The 27,947-nt window shown below is 38.0% G+C and overlaps 1 protein-coding gene and 1 non-coding gene across 5 annotated transcripts in view; both read left to right on the top strand.

Annotated features, from left to right (window-relative positions):
* LOC126372532 (uncharacterized) overlaps window positions 1-27,947 on the top strand; it is a 163,241-nt gene that overhangs the window by 115,781 nt on the left and 19,513 nt on the right. For 3 of the 4 annotated variants that reach the window (XM_050018350.1, XM_050018347.1, XM_050018349.1), the window contains 2 exons: window positions 20,548-20,916; window positions 23,469-23,704. In XM_050018350.1, the coding sequence (XP_049874307.1) occupies window positions 20,764-20,916; window positions 23,469-23,704 (389 nt within the window). In that variant the 5' untranslated portion in view covers window positions 20,548-20,763. Of the gene's footprint in view, window positions 1-3,238; window positions 3,323-20,547; window positions 20,917-23,468; window positions 23,705-27,947 lie in introns of all 4 variants that reach the window. The other variant, XM_050018348.1, reaches the window with a different exon arrangement.
* On the top strand, window positions 7,657-7,819 carry LOC126372902 (U1 spliceosomal RNA). The gene has a single exon (XR_007567242.1). It is a non-coding gene; the product is annotated as a U1 spliceosomal RNA (small nuclear RNA).

The following is a 27,947-nucleotide window of genomic DNA, read 5'->3' as shown; positions in this document are numbered from 1 at the left end:
ATGATCCGTTTTGGGCGGATTATGATTTAAGAGTGGATTATTATTTTAAATACCGGGTCTGTGTGTAACCTAGTACTAAGCACAAACCACCATCGTGAGGGAAAGGGACAACTTTGCAGCTTCTTTTCCCCAGCTAAACAAGTTGTGAGAAGCTGCAGTAGTTTTAGGGAAAAGAAGCTGCAAGAAAAGCTCGAAACCTCGGCACAAGGCCATAGACGTTCTTTTAACAAAAATAAACATAAAATATTGTTATACAATTGAGTAATTTAGCTGCCTAATATCAGAATCAAATCTTGTTACCTAATGCAGATTCTAAACAAAATAATACCACCTAATCCACAGATAGACTGGCGTAGATTAAGGACATGTTCCACTGACATTTAGCAGGCTTTATCTCTGTTCTACTAGGGGGTAACTGCGGCTATTCATAACCATATATAATGACAGGCATATCGGTAGCCAGGTCTAAGTTCGCGAGATAACTGGTAACCACACCTTTTGGTCAATATACTTTATTAGAGAGGAAATAAGCCTGACTTTACGAGTAGCGATTGTTTGTGCCTATTTACATTGGCTAGGAGGTATTTACATTTGTTAGGACACATAGCGACGAGAACCGATGGCCGCTGGGGCGGAAAGGTTCTAGAATGGCGTCCATGTATCGGACGACGCTCAGTGGGTAGGCCCGCTACAAGGTGGACCGACGATCTGGTGAAGGTCGCGGGAAGCCGCTGGATGCGAGCAGCGCAGGACCGATCGTCGTGAAGATGCTTGGGGGAGGCCTATGCCCAGCAGTGGGCGTCGTACGGCTAATGATGATGATGACATTAGCTATTCTTTCGTCATTATAGACGGCTATACAACTCACCACCTATCACGTTGGTGTAAGAGAAAGGTCGGTTTTCTTCTATCGTGTGGGTTGTGATGTAGATTACCAACCCCACCAACCCTGGTGTCAGGGTTATTATTGAGCCGCTATAGGCTCCTGAAGTAACTCATGTAACGACTACGTACTTACGTCAATAAGTAGTAAACGACACCAACGGCTTAACGTGCCTTCCGAAGCACGGATCATCTTACTTTTGGACAATCAGGTGATCGGCCTGTAATGTCCTAACTAAACTCGGGGATTCGAACCCGGGACCTCCGGATCGTGAGCACAAGGCTCAACCACTGGACCACGGAGGCCGTTAAGCATGGTGACGGGTAACTAGCCCAATTGGGAATGTATTGTAGATAGACCCGTATCGCCGTCTGTAATAGTCGAGACAAATGTGTTAGTGAAGCTAACTCATTGGTGCAAGTCCAGGACAGGGGTTCGAACCGGCGTTCGCCGTTTGAGAAGCAAGCCAGTGATCAACTTTATCATTAGGTACACAAACAATAAACACAATTCATCATCATCATCTCCCTAGCATTATTCCTTTTTTCACGGGGTCCGCTTACCTAACCTGAAGCTTTGACAGGTCCGGTTATTCACAGAAGCGACTGCCTGTCTGACCCTCCAACCCGCGAAGGAAAAACCAGCCCAAAACAGGTTAGGTCACGTACCTCCGAAAATGCATTTCTCGGGGATGTGGGTTTCCTCACGATGTTTTTCTTCACCAGAGCTTTTGAGCACGTGATATTCATTTATGATCCAAACATTAATTCGAAAACAAATTCGACAGTCATTGGTTTAGGCCTGTGCTGGATTCGAACTTGCGACCTCAAAGTGAGAGGCAAGCTTTATACCAACTGGGCTACCATGGCTCACAACACAATTACATTTACAAAATAAACAATAAACTAATTCCCACAGAGAACCTTGACTGTATATCTATTCTGTCGAAAAATGGCGTAAGCGGCATAAAATTGGCGTATCACTCAAAATGCGATAAATACCGTATTATTTTAATCGCCATTCGTTTTGACATGAACAATCTGGGACCACAGATTACACACGCGATCTGGCTCTTAGGGTTTTCGCAGACTAGGAATTGTGAGCTCTGTTTTTCTTTACATATTCGTGTCAAAACTTTCCAAAAAATACTAAACTCCTACAAAAATCAAAATATAGCTATATGCTACAGCGCTCTTTACATGACGAACAATTTTATCTTATATATAAGTACTCATGATATTTACCCCCGAGGTAAGCAAAGACTTTTTTTTTTGTTTTCCCCGAAGGGCAAGGCAAAGGGAACTATGCCCATACAGCCATGTCTAATGTATTTTTGTCTTGATGATGATTAATGAAATTATGAAAGGTGATGACGATGTATGATGAAACCTAAGCCCCCACCCTCGGAGCACATTCCTACTGCGAAACCCAAACGAATTAAGTAACTCAAAAGTTCGCATAAACTTTTGTATAATCGTCTCCCTAGCATTATCCCGTTTTTCATAGGGATTGATTACCAAACCTGAAGATTTGACAGGTCCGGCTTTTTACAGAATCTTTTATATATTTTATATTGAAATAAATTGTCTTATCTTACAATAAATTACATATTAAATAAATAGTCCGTCTGTATCCACCGTAAAGACGAGTCGACCTCGGCATTTCCAGCTCAGCGTTTTGATATGCTAAGTATGCGCGTCACGTGAAGATTATAGAGATATCGGGATATTAAGGTCAAATAATTTAATATGTTATGTTATGACGCTTAATCAAGTGTAGAATCATGTCTATAGAACATTTTCACACAGTATGTCTTGATATCTTGTTTTGAATTCTCCTTAGTATACACGGTGTTAGTGACATCGTAATGATCATAATTAAAGCACATAGTAACGGATTCTTACCGCGTTTAAATGGAGATATGAGACTCCCGATATTTCGACACTGTTGCAAGTGCCATGATCACTCCAATCTCATCATAGTCATCCCGTGATAGTCAGGTGTGGAATTTTCTGTCGCAAAATTCATGTTTTATTTAATTTATTTTCAATTGTATACTTTTGCGATGAAAAACACCCCTTTGAGTTGTTATTCTCCTTACTACCGATTGGGATAGTCAGAGGTACATTCGTCCCAAGATGAACTAAGTACCCACACCTCACCGAGCTTTCTGTTAGACCAACGTGATAGGTGGTGAGCCGTATCGCCGTCTATAATGGTCGAGCCAACAACTGTGTTAGTGAAAATTGCATTGCAAGATAAATTAATAACTGATTGGTGTAAAACATAACTTAATCCCGAAAATCATAAAATCATCAAATATGACAATTAATAATTTATTTTCTTTATTTTCAGGTATGAAAATCAAGAGTCGAAACTACTTTAAATTACAGCAAGCTTTTGATTCTCATCAGGGATCGAATTTTTATCAAGTACCAAGTAAGTAAGTAGTACGATGTACCTACTTAAGATACATACATACACACCAATAAACTCACGCCTATTTCCCACCGGAGTAAGCAGAGACTATGAAATTCCATTTTGCTTCTTCCTACTTAAGATCTTCTTCTTCTATCGTATGGGTTGTGAGGTGGATTACCAACCCTATCAACCCTGATGTAAGGTTATTATTGAGCCGCGAAAGGCCCCTGACATAGCTCATTTAACGACTACTAACTTACATCAGTAAGTAGTACCCGGGACCAACGGCTTAAAGTGCCTTCCAAAGCACGGACCATCTTATTTTCGGACAATCAGGTAATCAGCCTGTAATGTCCTAACCTAACTAGGGATCACTAAGTGATATATCCCCACCGGGATTTCAACCCGGGACTTCTGAGGACGCTACTTAAAAAAAAATCTAATTCTCATACGAGTTAAGAAACTGTACCTATTACTTGAGGTTACTTTTTTAATCGTATTACCCTTATTTGTTGGTCCCATAATTGTAATAGGGTCCTTTATTATCCCTTCACACAGATCATGTCGTACTGTAGACACCATATTAATAAAGTTTGAACAAAACAAAACAATGAACAAACAGACGGTGATTATAAAATCTAGTTTCTACTATGTAGATGATAATAATAAAAGTTATTATTAGTTAGTAGGTATTATGATCTGTATCACTACACTTATTATTTATTCAATCTTCTCTGAGACGAACTAAAGATAAGATAATAAGATAAGATAAGATAAAAAGAAAGAGAGAGAGATTTTTTATAAGATATACTTTATTGAGCACAAAATACACAAGTTACAGAAAGAAAGATGAAGGAATATAAAAATAGTACCACAGAAAATAAATATAATTAAACTAAATGAACCTAATCTAAATGATTTCCATAGGAGTACAGTTTGTACACATCCTATTCTGTTGTAGCCTATATTGTTGGAATAAAACAGTGGGGTCTTGCGTTCGTTTCAGTTCATTCCAGTCTATATGAGGATGATCTGTGGGATGGTTCCTTCAAAAACATTCTTTCTCTGAATTCACTCACGCGATCAAAAAGTTCTGTTTATTAGACGCGGCCTCTTTTATTATGGTCATAGACCGTATTATCAGATCACGGTGAGGTATTTACAGCGGGCATTAGAGCTAATGTGGTCACTAATTCAATTGATGATGCTTCGGAGGTCCCGGCTAGATTTTTATTTGTTTTTATTGTATTTTGGTTCGACCATATGGTCGAAGAACGTAATATGCGATCCTGACGACCCGATTGCTCTAGCCATAGAGGCAGCAATCAGCTCACGACAACAAACACTTCAGAACCCCAATATCGGCATGGTCGACTCTTTCCCTAATTGATTAATTATTTCAAACATAAACCAGTCAGATGACGCCCTGAGCCGAGGTTCTCAACTAGGCACCTTCAGACCTTCAATTTCGTACCAGGTGAGAGCCCTTAGCGCTCCCCATTTACGGACAACCTACAAAAAAAAGTACGAAAGGTTTTCTAATGGTTTTGTTTGTTTGTAAAAGTTATTTATTCACATATTATAAGTAGTACATGTCGCGACATTGTCAGCGAAATAACAATCTTAGATAATGTATGTCATCGGCGGCTATCGCCTTTTAGAAAAGATATAAGAAGAAATTTCTAATGGTGAAATTAGCCAGCAATGGGCGATCGTCTGTTACCTGAAGCCTAAGCCAACTTGCAAACGATTGTGACAATCGGCTGTTAACGACCTCTGTGGTCCAGTGGTTGAGCATTAGGCTCACCATCCGGAGGTCCCGGGTTCGAATCCCAGTGGGGACATATCACAAAATTCACTTTGTGATCCCGAGTTTAGTTAGGACTACATAATTTAATATAACTATATCATTTTTATACATATTTTGCCAACCTTTTTACCTCTTTAGGGTTCATATTTCGCAAAATCCCGTCTTTATGAGGACCTACGTCCGTCGTCGTCACGAACGTTCGTCGAAACGAACCCCTATGCAAAATTTTAGACTACTAGCACTTGAAGTTTTTCAAATTTCTTCATATATGCAGTGTTAGTGACGTCGTAACGAATAATGAGGGGGATGATCCAGACCATGATTCTGAGTTGATATCAAGTGAAATTTCCTGTCGGAAAATTCATAATTAAAGTGATTTTTCTTTTTCAAATTATTTTCAGTTTCATACTTTCGCAACGGAAAATTTCACTCGATGTCAACTGAGAATCAAACTCAGAACGGTATGTCGGAAAACATTTTATCGATATAATTGGTCACCGATAGCATTGTTTACCGATAAGTACCCCTTTATGCCGACTACATGGTTCACTGAAATATAAATCATCCCTCAATGTTTTCGTTACGATGTCACTAACACCCTGCATGCTTATAGATGTTATACAAAGTCGGACGTTACCGCGTGAGAGCCTTCAGCGCTCCCCATTTGTCCGGCCAAGTAGTTAATGCCATTTACAGCAAATCTACAATAAGTCACGTCAACAAAAAACGTCTAGCCTCACCTATCCACTTACGCAGCTCAAGTCTGAATGGGCCGCTTATCCGCCACGATTTCAATTTAAATAAATTAAGATAACATCATAATCCAGCCATCTGAGGCATTGATACGAATTATAGATGATATGGAACCCGAGAAATATGGCTTATAAGTCTATTATCACCATCTTTAGGGCGTGGAATAATTATAAGTATAATGTTATCAATCGCGTTTTAAATGTATTTGAAAATGCTTTTGGATGTATCTATGAATCTATTATGCAGTATGGTTTATTGGCTTTCAACTCTCTTCGCTGCCCGTATTCCTTAGCAGCTTTTCTTAACAGCGGTTAATGACTAAAGTAAGACCCAGAGGGGGTGAGGTACGAATTAGTGCGGAGCGGAGAGCTACCGTTCTATACGTAGCGTTATTGTTTATTCTATGACATCTGATGACATGTGTATGAGTGAGTGTGTTTATATGTGGGTGTGTGTGTGTGTATGTCCCCCCCCCCCCCCACCCAAAATCTAATCTCAAAAGTTACACTTCCCATTATCTTCATAGTAACACCCATAATTTCTGGAAGGCTAAAAAAAGGTTAGAAACAGTGTTGATGAGAACCCGTCAAATCTAATTCTGGTTGATGGGGTTTTGATTGGTAGACGCGTGACGACGTGGTTGCTCAACCACGGGATGGTAGTTATAGGGTTATTTTGTGAGGGAATCGGTGTGATAATAAAGTTGAGTAGTTTTGGGTTAAGGACGTTAGATATTTGTCTTAAGAATAAAAATTAACACTTTCGGGGACACCCAGGCGATATCAGGATCACAAAGTGGTATAGTAAATGAGGATAGGTCAAAGACAGGTGGACTGTATTCGTGTTAAAATTGTAATAACCCGGCATAACTCACGCACTCTTCATTCCGATTTCGATTCCATATTCGGCTATCAATTTACGTCTATTTTAAAACTATATTGAAAACTTGGAGCATACTCCACCACGCTGCTCCAATACGGGTTGGTGGAGGTGTTTTTACGGCTAATAGCCGGGACCAACTAAAACGGAATCAACTTACTTTTTCGGACAATCAGGTGATTCAAGCTTGAAAAGTCCTTACCAAACTAAGGACAGTCTCACAAAGTGACCATACCCCCTCCGGTTGAGGGGAGGCCTGTGTCCAGCAGTGGGACGTATATAGGCTGTTTATGTTATGTTATATTGAAAACTTGATACCTGTCATTTCTCGAGCCAACTGTGTTAATGAAAACTGCACTTAAGATAAATGAATAACTCATTGGTGCAAGTTCGGTACCGGGGTTCGAACCCGCGAACCCCGATTGAGAAGCAACATGCCTACAGTAACTTCAAGGAATTAATAACATTTATATTCAAATATTTAAATAAACTATGATTTGAAAACATCCGATGTTCTTGAAACAGCCTAGCAAAATTACAGTCACGCAATTATTTGACCTCAAGTAACCTTAATTTCAAGTTTCGAAGACTATTATTACCTATGCGTATCATTTTAAAGAGCACTTGAGCGCGAAAATTTTGCTCAGATTGAACAAGAAAATAATGAACTGATCAAATATTTTCATAAGTAAACTTTAAATTATTAATATTAGTATACATACTTATTGATAAAATAATGTTAATTACACATTTTCTTTGACGTAAACCTACGACTTAGACGAAGAATTTCCTGCTGTTAGTTCCAAAAAAGTCCGTCGGATGTCGCTGTACCGGTCACTACAATTTCTACATCGCGGTGTTAAGATTCCCCGGCAAATGCGTAAATAGTTTGAGTTGAGCTTTTAAAAGCATACTTACCTGGCACAGGGGACACCGTGATCAAGAAGGCGGTTCCCCCAGGGCGAGGCCTGTCCATTGCACTGCGGACGGGTTGACCCCTGCGATTATCCCTAATGTGGATAACTCGGGTGCGTTATTTTTGGTAGTGGGGACTGCGTACGCGCCGTCCCCTTCATTAAAAGTATACTGATTCAATACGAATCTTCGTGACTGTTATAGATTGTTACGGCAGGCAGGGTCACAATCACTCTAAGGACAAATTGAATCACTTTCGAAACGAAGTTCTAAGTACTTCTAAGATAACTAATGCGATGAACAGGGGTTAAAATGGCCACATCAAAATCAAAGCAATTCATCTAAGAAAGCAATATTGCTACTTGACAATTGACATTTGTTTGCATTGCGCACTTACTTTTATATGCGTAAATGTCAAATTGCAATATTGCTTTCTTAGATAAATTGCTTCGATGTGGCCATTTTAACCCCAAGTACTGTGGCGACAAGTGATAAAAATCAGTACTTATATTCCACGATAAACATGTTTAATTAATTATATTTAAAATTAAAAAAGTTTTCTCATATTTATATTATTTTTAGTTGATTACATACGATATCAAACTAAATACCTAAAGGTTGTTTTAAGACTCAATAGTTCGGAAACCACTGGCTCATCCATCACCATTTAACAAGTTTCAAGATTGATCAGTTAACGAACTAATATCTCGATAGATTAACCCATCTCATGCATACCAACTAGATAAATACTAATAACATAACCACAATTAACTTACAGAAGCGTCAGCTATGACCGATCCAATAAGTTTAATTAACCGGTAGATGAATAATGATTAATCTAATTTGAAATTACGTTACAAAAAAGTTGTAGCTTTTTGTTTTTTTGACTGTTGTTGTGAAAGAAAAGATGTGTTTTTGAACATCGTGTGTTGGTTTACTATTATTTATTAGTATTTAAAAAAAACATTCATATCGTCACTGGAAAGGCAAAATTACTTAAGCGCCAAAATATCCAAAAATAGCAGTCCATGATATAAATGTTATTGCTAGACATAGAATATGACAAACAATGTAATTTTACGTTGACGTCACCAAACTAGGATAAATGGGTCTTCTTCTTCTATCGTGTGGGTTGTGAGGCGAATTACCAACCTCATCAACCCTGGTGTCAGGGTTACTATTGAGCCGCCAAAGGCCCCTGACATGACTCATTTATAACGACGATAAATGGGTAAGAAGTTTTGATAAAAAAATCGAAATAATACTTTCAACGGCTTTTTCTTGAAATGGCATTTTAGCGCTTACGTAATTTTGCCTTTTCAGTGACGATATATTTTTACCCGACTGCGGCCGGTATGTATGTACGTCTGTTCCAACTTAACTTCTAAACAACCTGTCAGAATTTAACAAATGAGGTGTCACTAGAAGCGTCTTGATTGTCCGGTGGTTATAGGTTATGTGACGTCACGCTGAATTCAATGTGGCACCCTCTAGAGGACGTAATATATTTTTTAATTATTACAGAGGGTTTTATCAGGGCCAAAGACAGTACAAATGAAAATCTTAACATAAAAACTCTTAAGTATAAGCTATTTTCTTCTTAAAGCACAGTTAACTTTTTCGGTTAAACGTGCCTTCCGAAGCACGGATCATCTTACTTTCGGCCAATCGGATTCGGCATGTAATGCCCTAACCAAAACAAGGCTCACAAAATGATTTTTGTGATATTTCCCCACCGGGATTCGAACCCGGGACGCCCGGATCGCGAGCCCAACGCTCAACGACTTGCACCACAGAGGTTGTTATAGCAATAGTAAATAGTTAGCACAGAATCTGCCCCGTACAATGCTGTACGGGATAAATCTTCCAGCGTCACTGACCGAAACAATAATACGCAAATACAATGGCTCGTTGAAAAATATGTGCGCAATGTGGTGCGCAGCACGGGAGATGAGCGTTTATAAAGCTACCGAGTGAGAACATTCAGCGCTCCCCATTAGTCCGGCCAAATAGTTAATGCCGTCTGAGGCAAATCTACAATAAGTCACGACAAAAACAAAAGAAAAAAAAACATAAGCTCACGCACGACTATATCCTAATTCAGTAGGACTTAATTTATATATGTACATATTAAAATTTATAGGCACATTTAATACTACCTATGGTAATTATTAGGTTTAGGTTTATCGAATCTTTATTTCTTATTAAAGACTTACAGTCACTTACATAAGAAATACTTACTTAATTATAATCATGCTTACGATGCTATACAGAAACAAAGTTATAGGATGCTCTAAATAGAAATATTTTGTATTACATAATGTAATTATTATGTTATTATACCTACATACTTGTTTTAACGTTCTAAAACCTAGGTTTATTTACAAAACTTAACAGTTACAAATAATTAAAACTAAACTACTAATGCAGTCGCTTCTGTAAAAAACCGGACCTGTCAAATCTTTAGGTTAGGTAAGCGGACCCTGTGAAAAACGGAATAACGCGAGGCGATGATTTGACTTTGCAAGAAACTGGACTTTTACAGCTTTTTGTACATCATCGCCACATCGAAGCAATTCATCTAAAAAAGCAATATTGCAATTTGACATTTGTTTGCATTGCGCGCTTACTTTTCAATCAATCAATAATACTTTATTGCACAACAACATATGCACAGGACATAAACATACGAATAAAAAATAGGCACAATAGACGGCCTTATTGCTAAACAGCAAACTACACACTACCTACTACTTTTTACTTTTATATGCGCTATTGCTTTTTTAGACGAATTGGTTCGATGTGGCCATTTTAACCTCCCCGTACACTACCTCTATAAAGCAGTGAACCCGCTGTCGCATACACCTTAGACTATGCACAGCAAGAATTTGTGTAACGCCGACAATGGCCCGTTGCCGCCCCGCTTTCCGACCGACTATGCTAAACTGTTGCCATTTAATTATTGAGATACTTTCCTACTGATAATCACTGAACTAGCCTGTCCCGTTGTAAGGTTCTTAGAAGGAAGCCATTGTAACGGCTCTGGTGGCGGATTTTATATAAATAGTTCATTAAAGAACGGAAGAAATGCACTTCAAGATAAGACCAATTTGCATGTAATACTCTTGGTACTTGATCATACTCAAGTACAGGAATTTTTAGTTTTGTAGTGTCGGTCAAACGGGCAAGCCCCATATTTTACCTAACGAGTAGAATTTTCTTTCTTTTTTATTGAATGTTTCTTTCTTTTTCTTTCTAATTTGTAAACTTAGGGTTTGTATAGTTAGCCCGTGTAGAGTTAGGAGCTTAGCTCTACATGTGATCTGATACCTTTTTAACATTGCGATCGATATGATCTCGTCTTCTCGCTGGAATTGAACGGCTTCCGTGGTCCAGTGGTTGAGAGTTGTGCTCACGATCCGGAGGTCCCGGGTTCGAATCCCGGTGGGGACGAATCACAAAAATCACTTTGTGATCCCTAGTTTGGTTAGGACATTACAGGCTGATCACCTGATTGTCCTAAAAGTAAAAGGATCCGTGCTTCGGAAGGCACGTTAAGCCGTTGGTCCCGGTTACTACTTACTGATGTAAGTACGTAGTCGTTACATGAGTCATGTCAGGGGCCTATGGCGGCTCAGTAATAACCCTGACACCAGGGTTGGTGGGGTTGGTAATTCACCTCACAATCCACACGATAGAAGAAGAAGCTGGAATTGATTAAAAAGTAATTCAAGCGTATCATCATAGAATAAACACTACCCCAACAAAAACATTTTCATGTAGAATGTCGACTAAACGAGATCATATCGATCACAATGTCAAAAAGTTATCAGATCTCATGTAGAGCTAAGCTTCTAACTCTACACGGGCTAATTATCATCACAAATTTAAGAGCTACGCTCTTGTCGGTGTAGCATTCACCATTCCTGTCTACCAAAGACCAATTCCTTCACCTCCTTATAAGACACGACGTTCGCCTTCTGCGGTACTTATTTTATAACTGTAAAATTGTTGTAAAATGATTTTTTGTAGAAATATTTTTTTTTATTATTATTTATAATTTGATTTTATTACAAATTCAACACGTTAGGTAAAATATGGGGTTTGCCCGTTTGACCGACACTACTAAACTAAAAATTCCTGCAAGTTTCTAACTTCAAGTTCTGCCCACACCACCGGTGAGAGTTATAAGTAGTAGCATAAGAGTTAAGTTGTGTATGTCTGTAACTATATGTATTTTCTTACCAAGCCAACCTTTAGTACAAAAATATCTTTAGAACAAATCTAAACAAACTTGGACAACATTTTAAGTAAATAGCGCGACAAGTGTCGTTAAAAGTTAAACTTAACTCGAAGTTAACAAAACTACACGGTTTTACTTTTAGTTCGTCAAATAAACCTCAGGGTTTATGATTGCGAAAATACCTTTTTACATTTTCTAGGGTTAAGTAGGTACATAGGTACGAACTGCAGATTTCTTTTTTTTTTTTTTAAGAAAACGAGGCGCGATAATTGGTACATACATACAGTCATGAGCAATATAATGTACCCACTTTAGGACTCAGTCGCACTAACATATTTGACATTTAGTGAGACTTACAGTTCAATTTGTCAAAAAAGTTAATGTGACATGGTACCAAAGTGTATATGCTCATGCTCGTGACCGTACATAAACTCACGCCTTCCCACCAGGGTAAGCAGAGACTATGGAATTCCATTTGCTTCGATCCTGACACACTTATCTTGCTGCCTTCACATTCGTCAATCGTTTCATACAAGCACGCCGGTTCAGAATAGACCGTACGGAATTTTAATACACACGATAATAATACAAAATAAACATGATGTACACAGTGTGTGAAAGCCTCCATGGTCTAGTGGTTAGAGCATTAGGCTCACGATCTGGAGGTCCGAGTTCGATTCCCGATGGGGACATTGTTGAAATCATTTTGTGAGACTGCCCTTTGTTTGGTAAGGACATTGCAGGCTTGAATCACCTGATGGTCCGAAAAAGTAAGATCATTGCGTGCTTCGGAGGGCACGTTAAGCAGTTGGTTCCGGTTATTATCCGTAAAAGCTCCTCCACTAACCCGCAGTCGAGCAGTGCGGTGGAGTGTGCTCTATACCCCCTCCGGTTGATTGAGGAGAAGCCTGTGACGTATAGCCTGTTTAAAAAAAAATGTGTAAATAAATAATGCTACCTAGTCTACATGAGTTTCACACTTTTGCGAAGGGAAATTCCACTTGATATCAACTCAGAATCATAGTCTGAATCATCCCACAAAGTTTTCGTTACGATGTCACTAACACCTTGTATATGTAGTAGTTTTGTGTTATTAGTATGTGTTATTAGACATTAGAGCCCATCGTACATAGTGTCACATCGTAATGTGTAAAAATATGTATGGTGAAAAAATGTATGGAAAAAATATTTGTTCCTTAGTGATTTTAGCCTCTCGCGTCTTGCCGCTTTGTTCCGGAACGTGTTAAACACAAATTAAATACTTTAAGCTGCTGCAAGTTTGTCGTTTGAAGATTTCTAGCTCTGTCTTGTCTCCTTAGAGTACCTAAAAGTATTAAACAATTCTTTAAATATATACAATGTTTGTATACATTTTTTTTTATTGCCGACGAACAAAGAAACTTCTGGATGTAAAGCCCAGTGAATGAGGTCTTCGAGCGATGTCTATAGCCAATAAAACGGTTGAATTCCTTTCGAGCTTCTTGTTTTCCTAAGTAACTGTACTTTTAGGTAAGTAAGTACAGTCAATGCTGTAAAAAGTAACTGTTGAAGGAAACTTTAGAAAATATTGCGTTTGACGCGCTGTGGCCACCTTTTAGTTTTTATTTAGTGTATTTACATTCATTTTTTACTGAAATTACATTATATTATATCACAATACTTAAAAATCTTTCGTATTTATAATTAATGTGGAATCTGATCCTATAAATGGACACACATGGCCTCGAACTCATACCCTAAATAAGTCGAGGAAAAGTTTTTTTTATTCTGCTAGATACTGAGCCACCACGACCCAAGAGATGTTATCGCAAATAATAAAGTTACTCCACCTGATTAATCAAAGTAAGTGTGGCAACACTGACTTTTTCTGCCATTGACAATGTTGTGCTAACAATAAGTTGATAAACGAACCATTAGTTCAGATTAGGCAAGTTACTTGCGCTAAATAACTTGTACTGTAGTGATGGAACTGCTAGTGATGTGCAGAATAACTTGCTGTTTATCGATTATCATAGCGATTGACTTTAGAAAAAAGGTTAGCTTTTGTCAACTTACAAGGAGTATTCAATCACAGGCATGTATTGATTAGCCTATGTATTGATTGATTGTAAAGTTCTTAAAAAAAAAAAACATTTCTCCCGCTACAAGAGGCGGCCACAAGACAGAAAGTAACTACCAACCTACATTAAAAAAATATATGTATATGAATTCCATAGTCTCTGCTCACCCCGTGTGAAATGGGTGTGAGTTTATGTATGTGTGTATCAATATGAATTCCAATCAATCGACTTAAAAAATATATCGACTTAGCATCCCATCTCTATGAAAAAAAAACATAAACAAATTAATACACTATTAACGCACGCTCATCCATCAAAAATGATTACCGAGTTACTAGGGGTATTGTGTTCGAATCCCGACTGCGCATTAGTAGAGTTGAGTAAGACGTGGTAAGACATGTCGAAACGTGCCAACACGTGATTGAGACATGTCTCGACGTGTAAAAGTTTAATTAATTAATTTCTTCCACGTTGTAATTATTCATTGTGTTATTTTTTTCGTTGATGTCAAGTTGGTTGCAATGTTCTTTCTCACGCTCTCTTGTTGAATTCATTTGATTTTTAGTGCAATTTAAATGATTCGAATTCTGCTATTTTGTGTTGTAGTACTTATTCATTTTCCATACACACATTACTAAAATGTCTTAAACTCTACTATCCCTACTTCCTTACTAATATTATAAACACGAAAGTAACAGCTCTGATGCCTAAAAGACTTTACCGATTTTGATTAAATTCTGGTACAAAGATAGACTACACATTGGGAAAGGACATACGACCTTTTGTTGCGTAAAAAAGGATTGAAATAGGGGATGTATTAATAATTATTAATGTAATTAATGTTTATTTATGCATTTCTAAATTTCGACCTATGTGGGGATAAAAGTTCGTACGGAAGTTCCGTTTTCACACCTAACCCAGAAATTTTGATGTTTGGTACATAGATAAACTAGACATTGGGAAAGGACTTAGGACCTTAAATTGCGAAAAACGGTTTAAAAGAGTTGAAAAATTGTATGGAATTTCGTCATTGTTGAAGATAAAACCATGAAACGTTGTATTCAAGCACTTGGATAGAAAGTATAAACATTTTGTTCCAGCGTTTTTGAAATTTCGACCTACAAGAGGACGAAATAGGAATGAAAAAGCTTTCTTGCAGCATTAAAATAAAATGCGTTACCAATTTGCAATAGAAAAAACTGAATCGCCAATTAGATGTTTGCGTAACTTATCAAAACAATCAAAACAGATTGTACTACGACAGAAAAAACTTCAAAGAATGAAAAGTATGTTACTGTAATGCAACCTTGAAATGTCGACCAGATTTGTCAGAGCTCTTACCTTTAAAAATACTATATATCAACTTACATAGTCCTCGCGACCATTTTATACGGCTCATCACCTATCACGTTGGTCTAACAGAAAGCTCGGTGAGGTGTAGGTACTTAGTTCATCTTGCGATGGATGTACCTACCTATGACTGCTTGTAGTCGCCTCATATTGACCACGCAAGTGCATTTAAAAAAAAATCATTCTGGTGAGATCTTCTTCAACAAAACCTCCATTTCTTTCAATTAAATTCATTCCGGGGAAAAACTGAGACAACAATAGTCTACTGCGAGGTTTTTTTTAAAAAAATAACGAAACATTTCCACGACCACGTTATGGCTATGTCAAGTACTTAGTTGTACACACAAACATACTTAAACACTCGCCCGTAGTCCTTAATGGGGTGCGCAGAGCTACAAGTAGTCGAAAGTCAATTTACTGACCAACAATTATAATAATCCATCATGTAGACAGGACACAAAATCGTTAGAGTCGCCCCAGACGTTTATTCACAACGAAATAAAAGAAAAAAGAGAATATTATAAAAGCCAACGTAAAATAGTCGAGTAAAAATAACGTTTATTGAATTATATTCCAAATTCAAAACGTTTCAAAGCAAAACATGTCAGAGACCAAACTGAACTGGCCACAAACAATAGTAACAAATGCTTTACAATCGTTCATATCGATTACAATGAGGCAAGAATCGATGATAATCGGATACCTGTTGAATCGATTGTATGCGCGTAATGTCTCGGTAATCATGTTCGGGCTTATAATCGATATTATATTATTATGTTTTGTGATTGAAAACAGATAATAAACATGTTTTTATATTGATACAGATGCATTATAATGGATTTAAAATGAGCATTTTTTGTGCCTTAATTTTAGGCCGCGTTTAAATGTGTTGAGCAATTGGGTCGTCAGGGTAGCTAACGCTGATATAATGGGGCACCGTGTAAGTAGAGTCAATAAAACAGAAGCATTACTTCTCAGAAGCTTAACTTCTTATTTGCCAGAAACAAGTCTGATATTGATGATGTTTTCTTTTTAAGGTGTTTTTTTACATTAAAAAATCAGACGTCAGCCGTTTACTAAACGTCAAAACATGAAATTGCCATGGAATTTGTATAAAAAAGCAACCTGTGACGTCATAGAAAAACGTGACAAAATGGCGCGCTTATTTTTACATTTTTCTTTATTAAAAATCATAATAATTTAAATAGAAAAAAGGAAACGTTTTTGTGGAAACCTTCAGATCTGTTTTAATTTAGTAATCAGAATTTCATAATTGATTTTCATACCTAGAAAGCTATCCAATTGGCTACTTGACAGTTGTTATAAAATAGGAAAGTAATTATGGTAATATCGGATATGGTAATTTATCATGTAAAGATAATTATTAAATATTTTATTTTTAAAAGAAGAATGCGATTTTTTTATCTGTGTATTACAAAACCCGAAACACGAGCCGCCCGCCATGAGTAATTGAGTGACGTCACATTTCACAAAATAAATTCAAATTCAAATTCAAATTCAAAAATATCTTTATTCAGTAGGTAACATAGTTACACTTTGAATCGTCAAACAAAAAACTATCTGTCAAATTTCAAGTTATACCTACTGTTTCTTTGTTTGTTGAAATGTGATGAAAATGTGACGTGACCAAGATTTTTCGCGGGAAAAATAATTGAAGAAAAATGTGTTTTTTTTTTCTATTATATAAGTTAAACTTTTTGCAGTCGTTAATAACCACCAATCCACACTGGGCCCGCGTGGTGGTTTAAGGCCCGATCTCCCCATCCATCTATAGGGAAGGCCCGTGCCCCAGCAGTGGGGACGTTAATGGGCTGGTGATGATGAAGTTAAACTTTTTCGAGATATCTTGACTATTTATAATCATTAAGCGCCAGGAAGTTGAGATAGCGTCATCATGAGCGTGAGTACCGATCTCGGTTCCATTTTCCCTACCGAATGTCTGCGCTTTCTCCTGTCTACTACTCTAGGCGCTGTAGCATGCAGACACTAACATGTGCTAATTGTATTAAATACGGTTGAAACCGACTTAAAGGTTATCACTTTCACGCGGGAGCGCATACCGGTATAAAATACTTATATGTATCGTCTACTAGTAAAAATATGAATACTTCCTATTATTTCTACATATTGTAAAAAAGTTCATAAGTAAGTACGGCAATTTTTCACTTCACTCGTCCACAAACTTTACTAATAGGGGCAGGTTAAAATGCACAAGACGATTTTTAATATAATATTATATTAAAAAAAAAAAAAATATTGACTATCCTGCAAAGATATCCCTCCTTATCATGAGAAAGCTAAAAACCCTAGTATGAACGGTTATTTATCAAAAAAATACTTTTGTATGCAGTATCTTCAGAAAAATAATGATAAAATTGCAGCCTAAAACATAAAATGTACATTGCCAATAAAGTGGCTATGGAATTTGAGAAGCAGTAGAGCTATCGTAGTTATCAGTTTGCTGGAATAGTAGTAAAAGAGAGGTTGAATCTATGACAACGGTTCTCATACAATATGGGAGTTTGGGCCTTTTCATTCTCTTTTTTCCGTTCCGGGGGTACATCTGGGGTTACCAAATGGTGCGGGACGGAAAGTGTCCGTTCCATACGTAGTTTTATTCTTTGAAATGTAATGAAAGAAAATGAAAAAATGTGTTTATGATAAGAAATAATACTACACACTAATAATGAAGACACGTGAAATAGGGTAGGTACATTATAAATATGACCAGATGAAGAGAGATTCCCAAACTAGGCGGAGCCTGTATCTTTTTTTTAAGGAAACTCGTAGAAAAATGAGGTACTTTTATGTAAAGTTGGCGCACACTTTTTTCTTTATTCTATAAGTAATGTTAAACACACTTGCTAATCGTAGCGGGAATCGAACTCAATAAATTATAATAGCAACCAGCCCGAATGCATACGCCTGCATCCGGCTCTCACATTAGCATAGACAGACAATGATTTATATCTACCATAGTAACTGGTAAATGTCGCGAGTCAATATTTACATGTTTATATCGTTACTGGATTTGCAACTTGCGAATGGTGACAATCTCTTTAATTATATCTATGCATTCTATATTTGTGTTTTGAAACGAAACGATTATTTGAAACGATTGATGAATGTGGAGGAAGCTAGAAAAGTATGTCAGGATCGAAGCAAATGGAATTCATAGTCTCTGTTTATCGTATGCAAAATAAGCGTGAGTGTAAGTATGTACTAGCTTTCCGCCCGCGACTTTAGCGAGAATTTAATTTTATGAAATTTTATTTAGGTTACAAACAGCAGTCACGTTTCATTAACACCAAATACTACCTTTTCAGGCATACACATAGATTTAAAAACAATAAAAAATAATAATATCTAATTTACAAGTATTCTACACACTTAATTTTAACTTAAATTATACACTTAAAACCTTTTAACTTTGTAGTCTATTTGCATCTATTTGCAAGCCAGAGTTTAACTGCTACGTGAAACTGGTTGAGTCTACAGTCGAAAGTATCCAGTAATTCCTTAATGAGGACTTCGGTTTACGCGTACGTTTTTCCATACCCTTTTCATCAAATGGTTTCCAAGTTAAACACTAACCTATGTTCTTCAATAAGTCTTAAACTATCATACCAAATTTCATCTAAATCGGTCCAGCGGTTTAAAAACGTGAAAACGCAACAAAAAGACAGACATACTTTCACATTTATAATATTAGTGTGCAAGGCAGGTACTAACTGCATAGAGGTTTGCTTCAGATAGCTTTAACGGCTTTGTTGGAAGCCTAGATTATAGACAATCCATCATTTTCAAGAAAAGTCTACTAAGGAATAGATGACCGGCCCACTTCCACTTAGGCGATGGACTCTGTCATCTGTCAATCTGTGGTTCTTCCCACACCGATAGGTAACGATTACCTGTGCTTAAGGTATTTTTCGTGAATCGTTATAGTTTTGCCGCATTAATTACTTGGCCGGACAAATGAGGAGCGCTGAGAGACCCGGTACAAAATTTAAGACAACAGTCCTGATAGTACCCAGTTGGGCGCGAACCTCGGAAAGCGTCGTCTGAGAGGATATTTGAAAGAATTAATCGACCCCAGTAGGTCGAAGTTTATTTATGTACCTACTAGCATATCTATCATACATAATATATGTGTTTACATCAAATTGCGTCTCCAGTATGCAAGTTCATTGGTCGCTACAGTTATATAGCTGGAGAACAGTTGACCTTTAGTATTCAATAATAGATCATGTTTAATTTTATTACTTACTTATTTGTTTATTAAGTAATACTTTTGCATTCAAATGTGCTTACTGAACATTCTGTATGTTCGGTAAGTAATAAAAAAATATATTATTCATTTCTAGTCACGGCATGTTTTCGTTCGAAACTCAAATTATATTTTCTTTTCGAATATTAAAATTTATTCAATACACTTTTTGCGTTGCTAAATTTTGAATAGAGAAAAACAAAAAGTGTTTCCATATTCAAAACTTAGAAAAACCTATTCAATTTAAATCTTTGTCATATTTTGCCAAATACAAACAGCAATAGGTCAAAATGTCCATCCTATTTCAAAATACCTAACTGCACAAAGTACCTACCTACACAATTACCGTACCGAATCCGAACAATGCAAACCATTTGGTAATGTTAACGCCAAATTGGACGGAATTACAAATCAATCAACTCAAAAACAATTAGAAACAGTGTGGCCATCTAAAAGTTCCCATTATTGTCCGAGAGTGGCAACCCTGATGTGTCAGTCAAGTTTTTGTCCGATTCAATCGCTTCTGGCCCGAATCGATTTAATTAATGGAAAGTACATGATTATGATCGACTTTATTTTCTAATCGAATACTCTCAATTTAAAAAGTTACCGGCCAGAAAAGAAATACCTATTAAAGAAAATTAGAAATGGCAAAGAAAAAATATTATCTATTTTGTGATACAATTTTTTTTACTTCCATGTTTTTCTTTGTTTCGATGCTTGATTATTCGCTAAATAAATAATCAAAAGAGCTATAAGAGGTAGATGTGTATATTCACGAATTCAATTTTGAAGACGAATAGCTTCCCAATCAAATCTGCACCAATCAAAACAATGACTCAACCAAATCCAATAGGTCAGTAAACCACAAAATTACAACCTCAAGGTTGACCGAAAAAAAGGTCAAAAGTAACCCTATTAAGGAACCCTATTCTATTGTTACAGATCTGTGCCGCTGACCTACAAGAACTAACCCAGAAAATCAAGATTGGATCTCATCATGACTTATTAGAAAATAAAGGCTGAATGATACAATCAACTTTACTACTGAATCAATTAAAAAGTAAAAATTAAAAAATATAATGCCACGGACGATCGTGCTCTGAACTTCCGACGTTCGAATTTTGAAAATGTGCGTGACGTAGTAGTCAAAGACTAAATATGGCGCATAAAGTGAAGAATAACCATTATGTGGCGACACACCGGTCGGGCGTAGATTCGCCGTCTTCCGGGGCATATCTACATAGAGCGTCGTTAAGGGACGAGAATGATAGCCACAGAGCTCCCTCTGAGAGGACGTTGTCGGAATATACGGTGAGTAGGACTATTTATTTATAATTTTGCATTAAAAACGTGGAAACGAAGGCAGATGTCAACTAATATCTACTATGTAATGTATATCAGTCATGCATGTAAAGTCATACTTAGAACAAAATTTAATGTAAGTGAGTAGGTATGTTTATTTATTTATTTTACATAAATCTCGTAAATGTAGGCTCATTTTCTTGCTTTTGTACTAAACATTGCTCAGGTAAACATTAAGTACTACGAGAATTGTTATACTATGGTTTCAAAATATCTGGCACAGCTGAGGTCAATGTACCTAGCTCGATTTATATTACATACATACATACATAAACTCACGCCCGTAATCCCTAATGGGGTGGGCAGAGCCACAAGTAATCAAAGACAACTTGCAGCCACTGTTGATACGATGTCGTAAGCTGGATATGATGAACCTTATGACCGATTACCGATTTATATTACCTTATACATAAACTCCAGCCGTCTAATCTCTATAAAACATTACAAACAAAATATAAATTTTTCAATACAGCAAACCATTCCGAGAACGAACTAATACTTACGAGTTGATCGCACAAATAGAACAGCCGTATGAAATGAAAACTAGTCAAATATTTACGCACGAGTCAAACAAATATAAACATGCAACGGATTTATTTCAGCAAACATCATCCAAACGCCAGTCGTGGAACGTCAAAATCATTTCCTGAGCCGATTAAAAGCTAACGAAAACACACATTACCAACGGAATGTAATGCCAATATCGAATGTTTGGCGAATTCAACAGTGCGTACAAGATGGAAACGTGTGCGATTATTCGAATTTCGAAAATATTTGCGTTAGAGTAGGTACTCTCAGAGGATGTAGGCAGAAAGTTTACGGTATTATCTCATGTTTATTTATTTTGAATAGTAAATAAAACGCATTTTAGATTTTTTTTTCCATATAGGTAGGTAGCTTCACAAACGCACTTTACTTCAATAGGTGGAAGAATAAATAAAACCATAGAATAAAGAATAGTACTTACTACGTATAGAAAGGCAACTCTCTGACTGACTCTAGTCACACCCCGGACACTTCATACAAAACACCTCGTTTTATACAGACACTACACATTGACGTTATCGTACACGCGCATCTGTGTGTGTGACGTCTGACGCCATACGATTGAAGACTAAAGTAAGACCGAGGGGGGTGAGGTAAACCTAGCTTGGCCGCTGGTGGGGAACGGAGAGTTGCCGTTCTATACGTAGTCTTATTTATTATTCCCTATTCGCTCTCTCACTCTGGCTCACTCGCACTTACGCGTTAGGCGGCAATGACATTTTTGTAAGGAGTGTCCGGTGTGTGCTTCAGCGGAACATGGCAGTTTGACTTTTATGACTTAAACCACACACAATAAAATTCCTTCAAGCAAACTTGTCGACCACTTGTTGTTCTGATGGTCTCATAACATCGCAAGCGCAACGTACACCCATCACAACGCAACAACTGTACAACCAATCACAACATCTTTATTGAAACCCCGTTGTGCCTGACTAGTCAATTGTAAACTAAACGTATAGGTACTTCGACTATTTTCGCATTTACGACTCATTTCGTGGCATCTTCGGTGGTTATGGTTCTCTTGTTTGGACAGTAATGGTCTTTGTACAGTCATGAGCAATATAACGTACTTACCCACTTTAGCACTCTGTCGCACTAACATATTAGACAATTAGTGAGACTTAAAGTTCAATTTGTCGAAAATGTTAATGTGACATGGTACCAAAGTGTATACATATTAATGCTCGTGACCGTACTATTGCGAGTATTTATCATCTGCGTATGGGTTGAATGCATTGCAAAAGCATGATATTTTGTACCATAGCACATTAATTACTTCGATATCACATAATTATTAATACAGGGTGTTAGTGACATCGTAACGAATACTTTGATGGGTGATTCAGATCATGATTCTGAGTTAATATTAAGCAGAATTTTCCGTCGTAAAAGTATGGATCTAAAATAAGTGTTAGTATTTACTAACACTATAAGTAGTAAATAATTGTTAAATTGCATATCTATTATGTCGCTACAAACCAACTGAAATTTAATTCAAACAAAAAAATAAATTTGTTAAAGCCATTGTAAGTATGTAGTCGTTACATGAGCCATGTCAGAGCCTTTGACGGCTCAATAATAACCCTGACGCCAGGGTTGATGAGGTTGGTTAACGACCTCACAACCCACACGATAGAAGAAGTGAGATTGAAGACATGAAAGTAGATTTGTAATCAGATACTCCTGATAACCTAGTAAACTATCTTATAGCTATTTATCAGATAGCTAGCGATTATCTACCAGATCAATGAAAATGTTTAGATTACAAGTATATTGAGATCCGTAATTTTTTACCATAAATAAACAATAATTTTCATTTTCTTTTATTTTACCGTACTTACATATTTATCTACCACATAAGGGCCTGACACAAGCACTATTCTACCAAATAAGTTTTGTATAAGCTTTTTAAAAATTCTTAAAAGGACATTAACTTTAAAACTATCCTATTTCAGACAATGGACGAAAGAACGCGCTCACCTTCCGGCGGTGGCGAGCACAGAAACGGTGATCACCGGAATGGTGACCATCGGAACGGTGACCCCCGAAATGGTGACCATCGGAACGGTGACCCCCGAAATGGTGACCATCGGAACGGTAGGAGACACCACTCCAACGGATCTCCACGGGCTGACTCAGGTTCTGATGTGTACGTCACCAGCGCTGCGTATCGACCACCTTCTGAAATTAGGTAAGTTTGTCTATTTTTCTTCTTTTTCTAGCATCTGGGTTGTGAGGAGGATGATCAACCTCATCAACCCTGGTGTCAGGGTTACTATTGAGCCGCCAAAGGCCTCTGACATGGCTCATGTAACAACTGCATACTTACATCAGTAAGTAGCACCTTTTTTTTTTTTTTTTTTTTTAACGTTGGGAAATGCGTTACGCATACCACGCCGCCCGGGGGGACGACGTGGTTATGTGGGACTCCCCGGGTGTTGCCACCTCGGTATACCCACTAAAACCCAACGGTGTTCCTGCCTGCACCATTTGACGGGACGCGGGGGCGCGCGAGCATTCGTCCGCAAACCCGTCGGTGCTCGTCCGTTTCCAGACCCTGCTCTGGTGCGTGTGAATGTGCCACACGTGAACACTCCTTGTTAAGCAGTTTGCGAGGAACACATTCGCAAACCGCTTCCTCCAGGAAAGCCCATGTGCGAACGGCGAATCCCCCGATTCACCGCCCGCGGGCCTATCAGTAAGTAGCACCTATAGTAACCGAAACTAACGGCTTAACGTGCCTTCCGAAGCACAGATCATATTACTTGCGAATAATCGGATGATCAGCAATGTCCTAACCAAACCAGGGCTCGCAAGATGTTTTTGTCGCCACCGGAATTCGAACCCGGGACCTTAGTGAGCCCAACGCGCACGCTCAGTCATTGAACCACGGAGGCCGTATTTTTGGTAGGAAATCTCCATTATTATATATTATTTTTCTCTTATATGGGTTGAGTAAAGTGCGAAAGGAACGAGATATATCTGTCTCTTTCGCACTAAAAGTTTAAAGCTTAGAACGAAAAAAACGAGAGGTATGTCGCACTCATCATGCTACGTTGTATAAGGTACATAATGAATATAAACAAAAGCAGCGAAGATTGTACGTGCCTTCCGAAGCCCGGAGCATGTAATAAAATCAACCAAATCATAATACAGTTACAGGAACATAATTCCCTAGTTTGTATTAAATCAAGCCGACCCGACTAGGCCAGTTGGCCGCGTCGCGAATGATAAATGCGTCAATAAAATAATAAATGGCTGCGTGCGCGCATCTGGGTAATGTTTGCCGCGTCGAACATGTTTACTAGGCCTGGGACGGCAGGGGAATGACTGTATACGTACTTATAGAAGATTCTTTTGAATTCTTCTCCAGTAGGTTTAACATGCGCGACGAAATAAAACTTTGTCAGGGTCATTTCGATTCTGACGATATAATTAAGTCGTTTAGTCGATTGGTGTTAATATGTGAACACAAATAAGTCATGTTGTTCTGTCAAAATACGAACAAAATCACGTGCAACGTATGTTAGAGAAAAAAATAAACTTATCGATATCGACAAAATTTATTCTTCTTCTATCGTGTGGGTTGTGTGGTGGTGTACCAACCTCATCAACCATGGTTTCAGGGTTACTATTGAGCCGCCCAAAGGCCCCTGACATGACTCATGTAACAACTACGTACTACGTACTTACATCAAAATAAATAAATAAAATAAAATAAATAAAATAAATCAGTAAGTAGTAACCGGGACCAACGGCTTAACGTGCCTTCCGAAGCACCGTACATTATTAGGACACGGTGTGAATAATCGCCGTAATTCTATTCATCTGCATCTAAATTCGTTGCTACAAAACGAGACAATAGTTTCTCGTTTTTCGTATAAACTCTAGGAGGGACATACAGTTGAACAAGTTTTACAAGGTTTAGAGACGATGTAAGTAATCTGGAAACTGTACTCAGTAATGATTGCAAGAAAAAAAAGTCACTGTCAAATTTGTTGACAAAACCTTTGATATTCTGGTAATGAACTCAGGCTATTCAGGCTACTCAGGCCCATGTTTGAGAACCCCTATTTAACCCCCGACGCAAAAACGACGGGGTGTTATAAGTTTGACGTGCCTGTGTGTATGTGTCTGTCTGTGGCATCGTAGCTCCTAAACGGATGATCCGATTTTAATCCGGTTTTTTTTTTGTTTGAAAGGTATATCAGTCGAGAGTGTTCTTGGCTATGTTTGGTGGAAGTCAGTTCAGGTCTTCAAAGTCATCAGGCCGTTTGTTAAGTGTGATAGGAATGTTACACGCTCAGTTTGCTTGCAAGCATATGTGGGATAAGTTATTTTTCGCTTTTTATAGCGTTTAGCATTTTTAACCTTTTTCCATAATAATTGAGTACTTTTTTTTGGTTGGGGGTTTCTTAAATTTTTAAGTAAATTTTTAGGTACTTATTAAATTCGCTCTCAACCAGTATAGGAGCTACTTATACCAACATAATATTGTGAAACTATGTAATAATCCAATTTCACAGAAATACATAAAGTTTTATTGCCAAGAGATGAAAGAACAGTATTATTCACGAAATATAGTAAAACAACATATGTTGGTAGTAAAATCTGTGTTTATTTGAGTCTTCTTCTTATAGTGTGCGTTGTGAGGAGGAATACCAGCCTCATCAACCCTGGTGTCAGGGTTATGATTGATCTGCCAAAGGCCCCTGACATGGCTCATGTAACGATTACTCTTAAAAATGGTGGGACGACCTCAGAGGTGGAACGTTGAAGGTGGCCTTTGCCCAGCATTGGGATCAGTTAGGATAGATAAGATAAGACGTAGGTTTAAAAGGATACTTGTTTTTCCATACTTTAGTTAGCTTTACACTCAAATCCGTATCCGGAGGCCCCGAGTTCGAATCCCGGTGGGGACATATCACAAAAAAAACACTGTGATCCCTAGTTTGGTTAGGACATTACAGGCTGATCACCTGATTGTCCGAAAGTAACATGATTCGTGCTTCGGAAGGCACGTTAAGCAGTTGGTTCCGTCAGTCGTAAAAACACCACCACCAACCCGCAGTGGAGCAGCGTGGTGGAGTATGTTCCGTACCCCCTCCGGTTGATTGAGGGAAGGCATGTGCCCAGCAGTGGGACGTATGTAGGCTGTTTATGTATACAGGGTGACAGGGTGTTAGTAACATCGTACTGAATACTGAGGGGGAAGATTCAGACCATGATACTTAGATGATATCAAGTGGAATTTTCAGTCGCAACATTTATGATTTTTATTTTAGTTTTTTTTAATTATTTTCTATGTCATACTTTTGTGATGGAAAATTCCACTTGATATTAACTCAGAATATAAAACTGAATCATCCCTCTCCGTATTCGTTATGATATCACTAACACTCCCGTACGGTCACGAGTACTAATATGTATACACTTTGAAACCATGTCACATTAACTTTTTTGACAAATTAAACCGTAAGGCTCTTTAAATGTCAAATGTGATAGTGCGACAGGGTTCTAAAGTGGGTACATGATATTGATCATGACTGTACATACTCGTATAGATATGTCCAGAAATTAATAGCTTTTCCTCTCTCTTTACCCGGAAAAGAAAGTGGTATAAACATGGGCTTTTATTTAAATTACAGTTGTACAAACAAGCTAGTTAGGTGCTAACTATGTAAGAAAGTAGCATACAGAGTATCCTCACGACAATTTCTTTGTAGTAATTATAGCCAAACAGCCTCCGTGGTCTAGTGGTTAGAGCGTTAGGCTCACGATCTGGAGGTCCGGGTTCGATTCCCGATGGGGACATTGTCGAAATCACTTTGTGAGACTGTCCTTTGTTTGGTAAGGACTTTTCAGGCTTGAATCACCTGATTGTCCGAAAAAGTAAGATGATTCCGTGCTTCGGAGGGCACGTTAAGCCGTTGGTCCCGGCTATTAGCCGTAAAAACACCTCCACCAACCCGCAGTGGAGCAGCGTGGTGGAATATGCTCCATACCCCCTCCGGTTGATTGAGGGGAGGCCTGTGCCCAGCAGTGGGACGTATATAGGCCGTTTATGTTATGTATGTTAATTATAGTCACAGTGGTCTTGTGCTTCATCGGCTTGCTTCTCAAACGGGGTGCGCCGGTTCGAATCTTAGTACCGGTACTTGCGCCAATGAGTTATTCATTTATCTTAAGGTTACTTGTGACCATGGAGGCGCGAAGGGCCGAGACGCGGCGGTGAAGATTTGTTTCGTAACGACAGCAGTCACGGGAATTCGCGGCACCCCGACACTGTAGATATAGGTTCCGAAGGGTGTAGCCGAATGGGTTAGGTTACTTGTGACCATCGAGGCCCGAAGGGCCAAGAGGCGGCGGTGAAGACCTTTTAAGGTCACTAATTTTGAAGGTTTATTGACAATAGTGTAATGAATGTTCGGCAT

Source organism: Pectinophora gossypiella, chromosome 14 (genome assembly GCF_024362695.1).
Source record: "Pectinophora gossypiella chromosome 14, ilPecGoss1.1, whole genome shotgun sequence".
NCBI classification, from domain to species: domain Eukaryota; kingdom Metazoa; phylum Arthropoda; class Insecta; order Lepidoptera; family Gelechiidae; genus Pectinophora; species Pectinophora gossypiella.
This window is presented reverse-complemented; position numbering and strand designations above follow the sequence as displayed.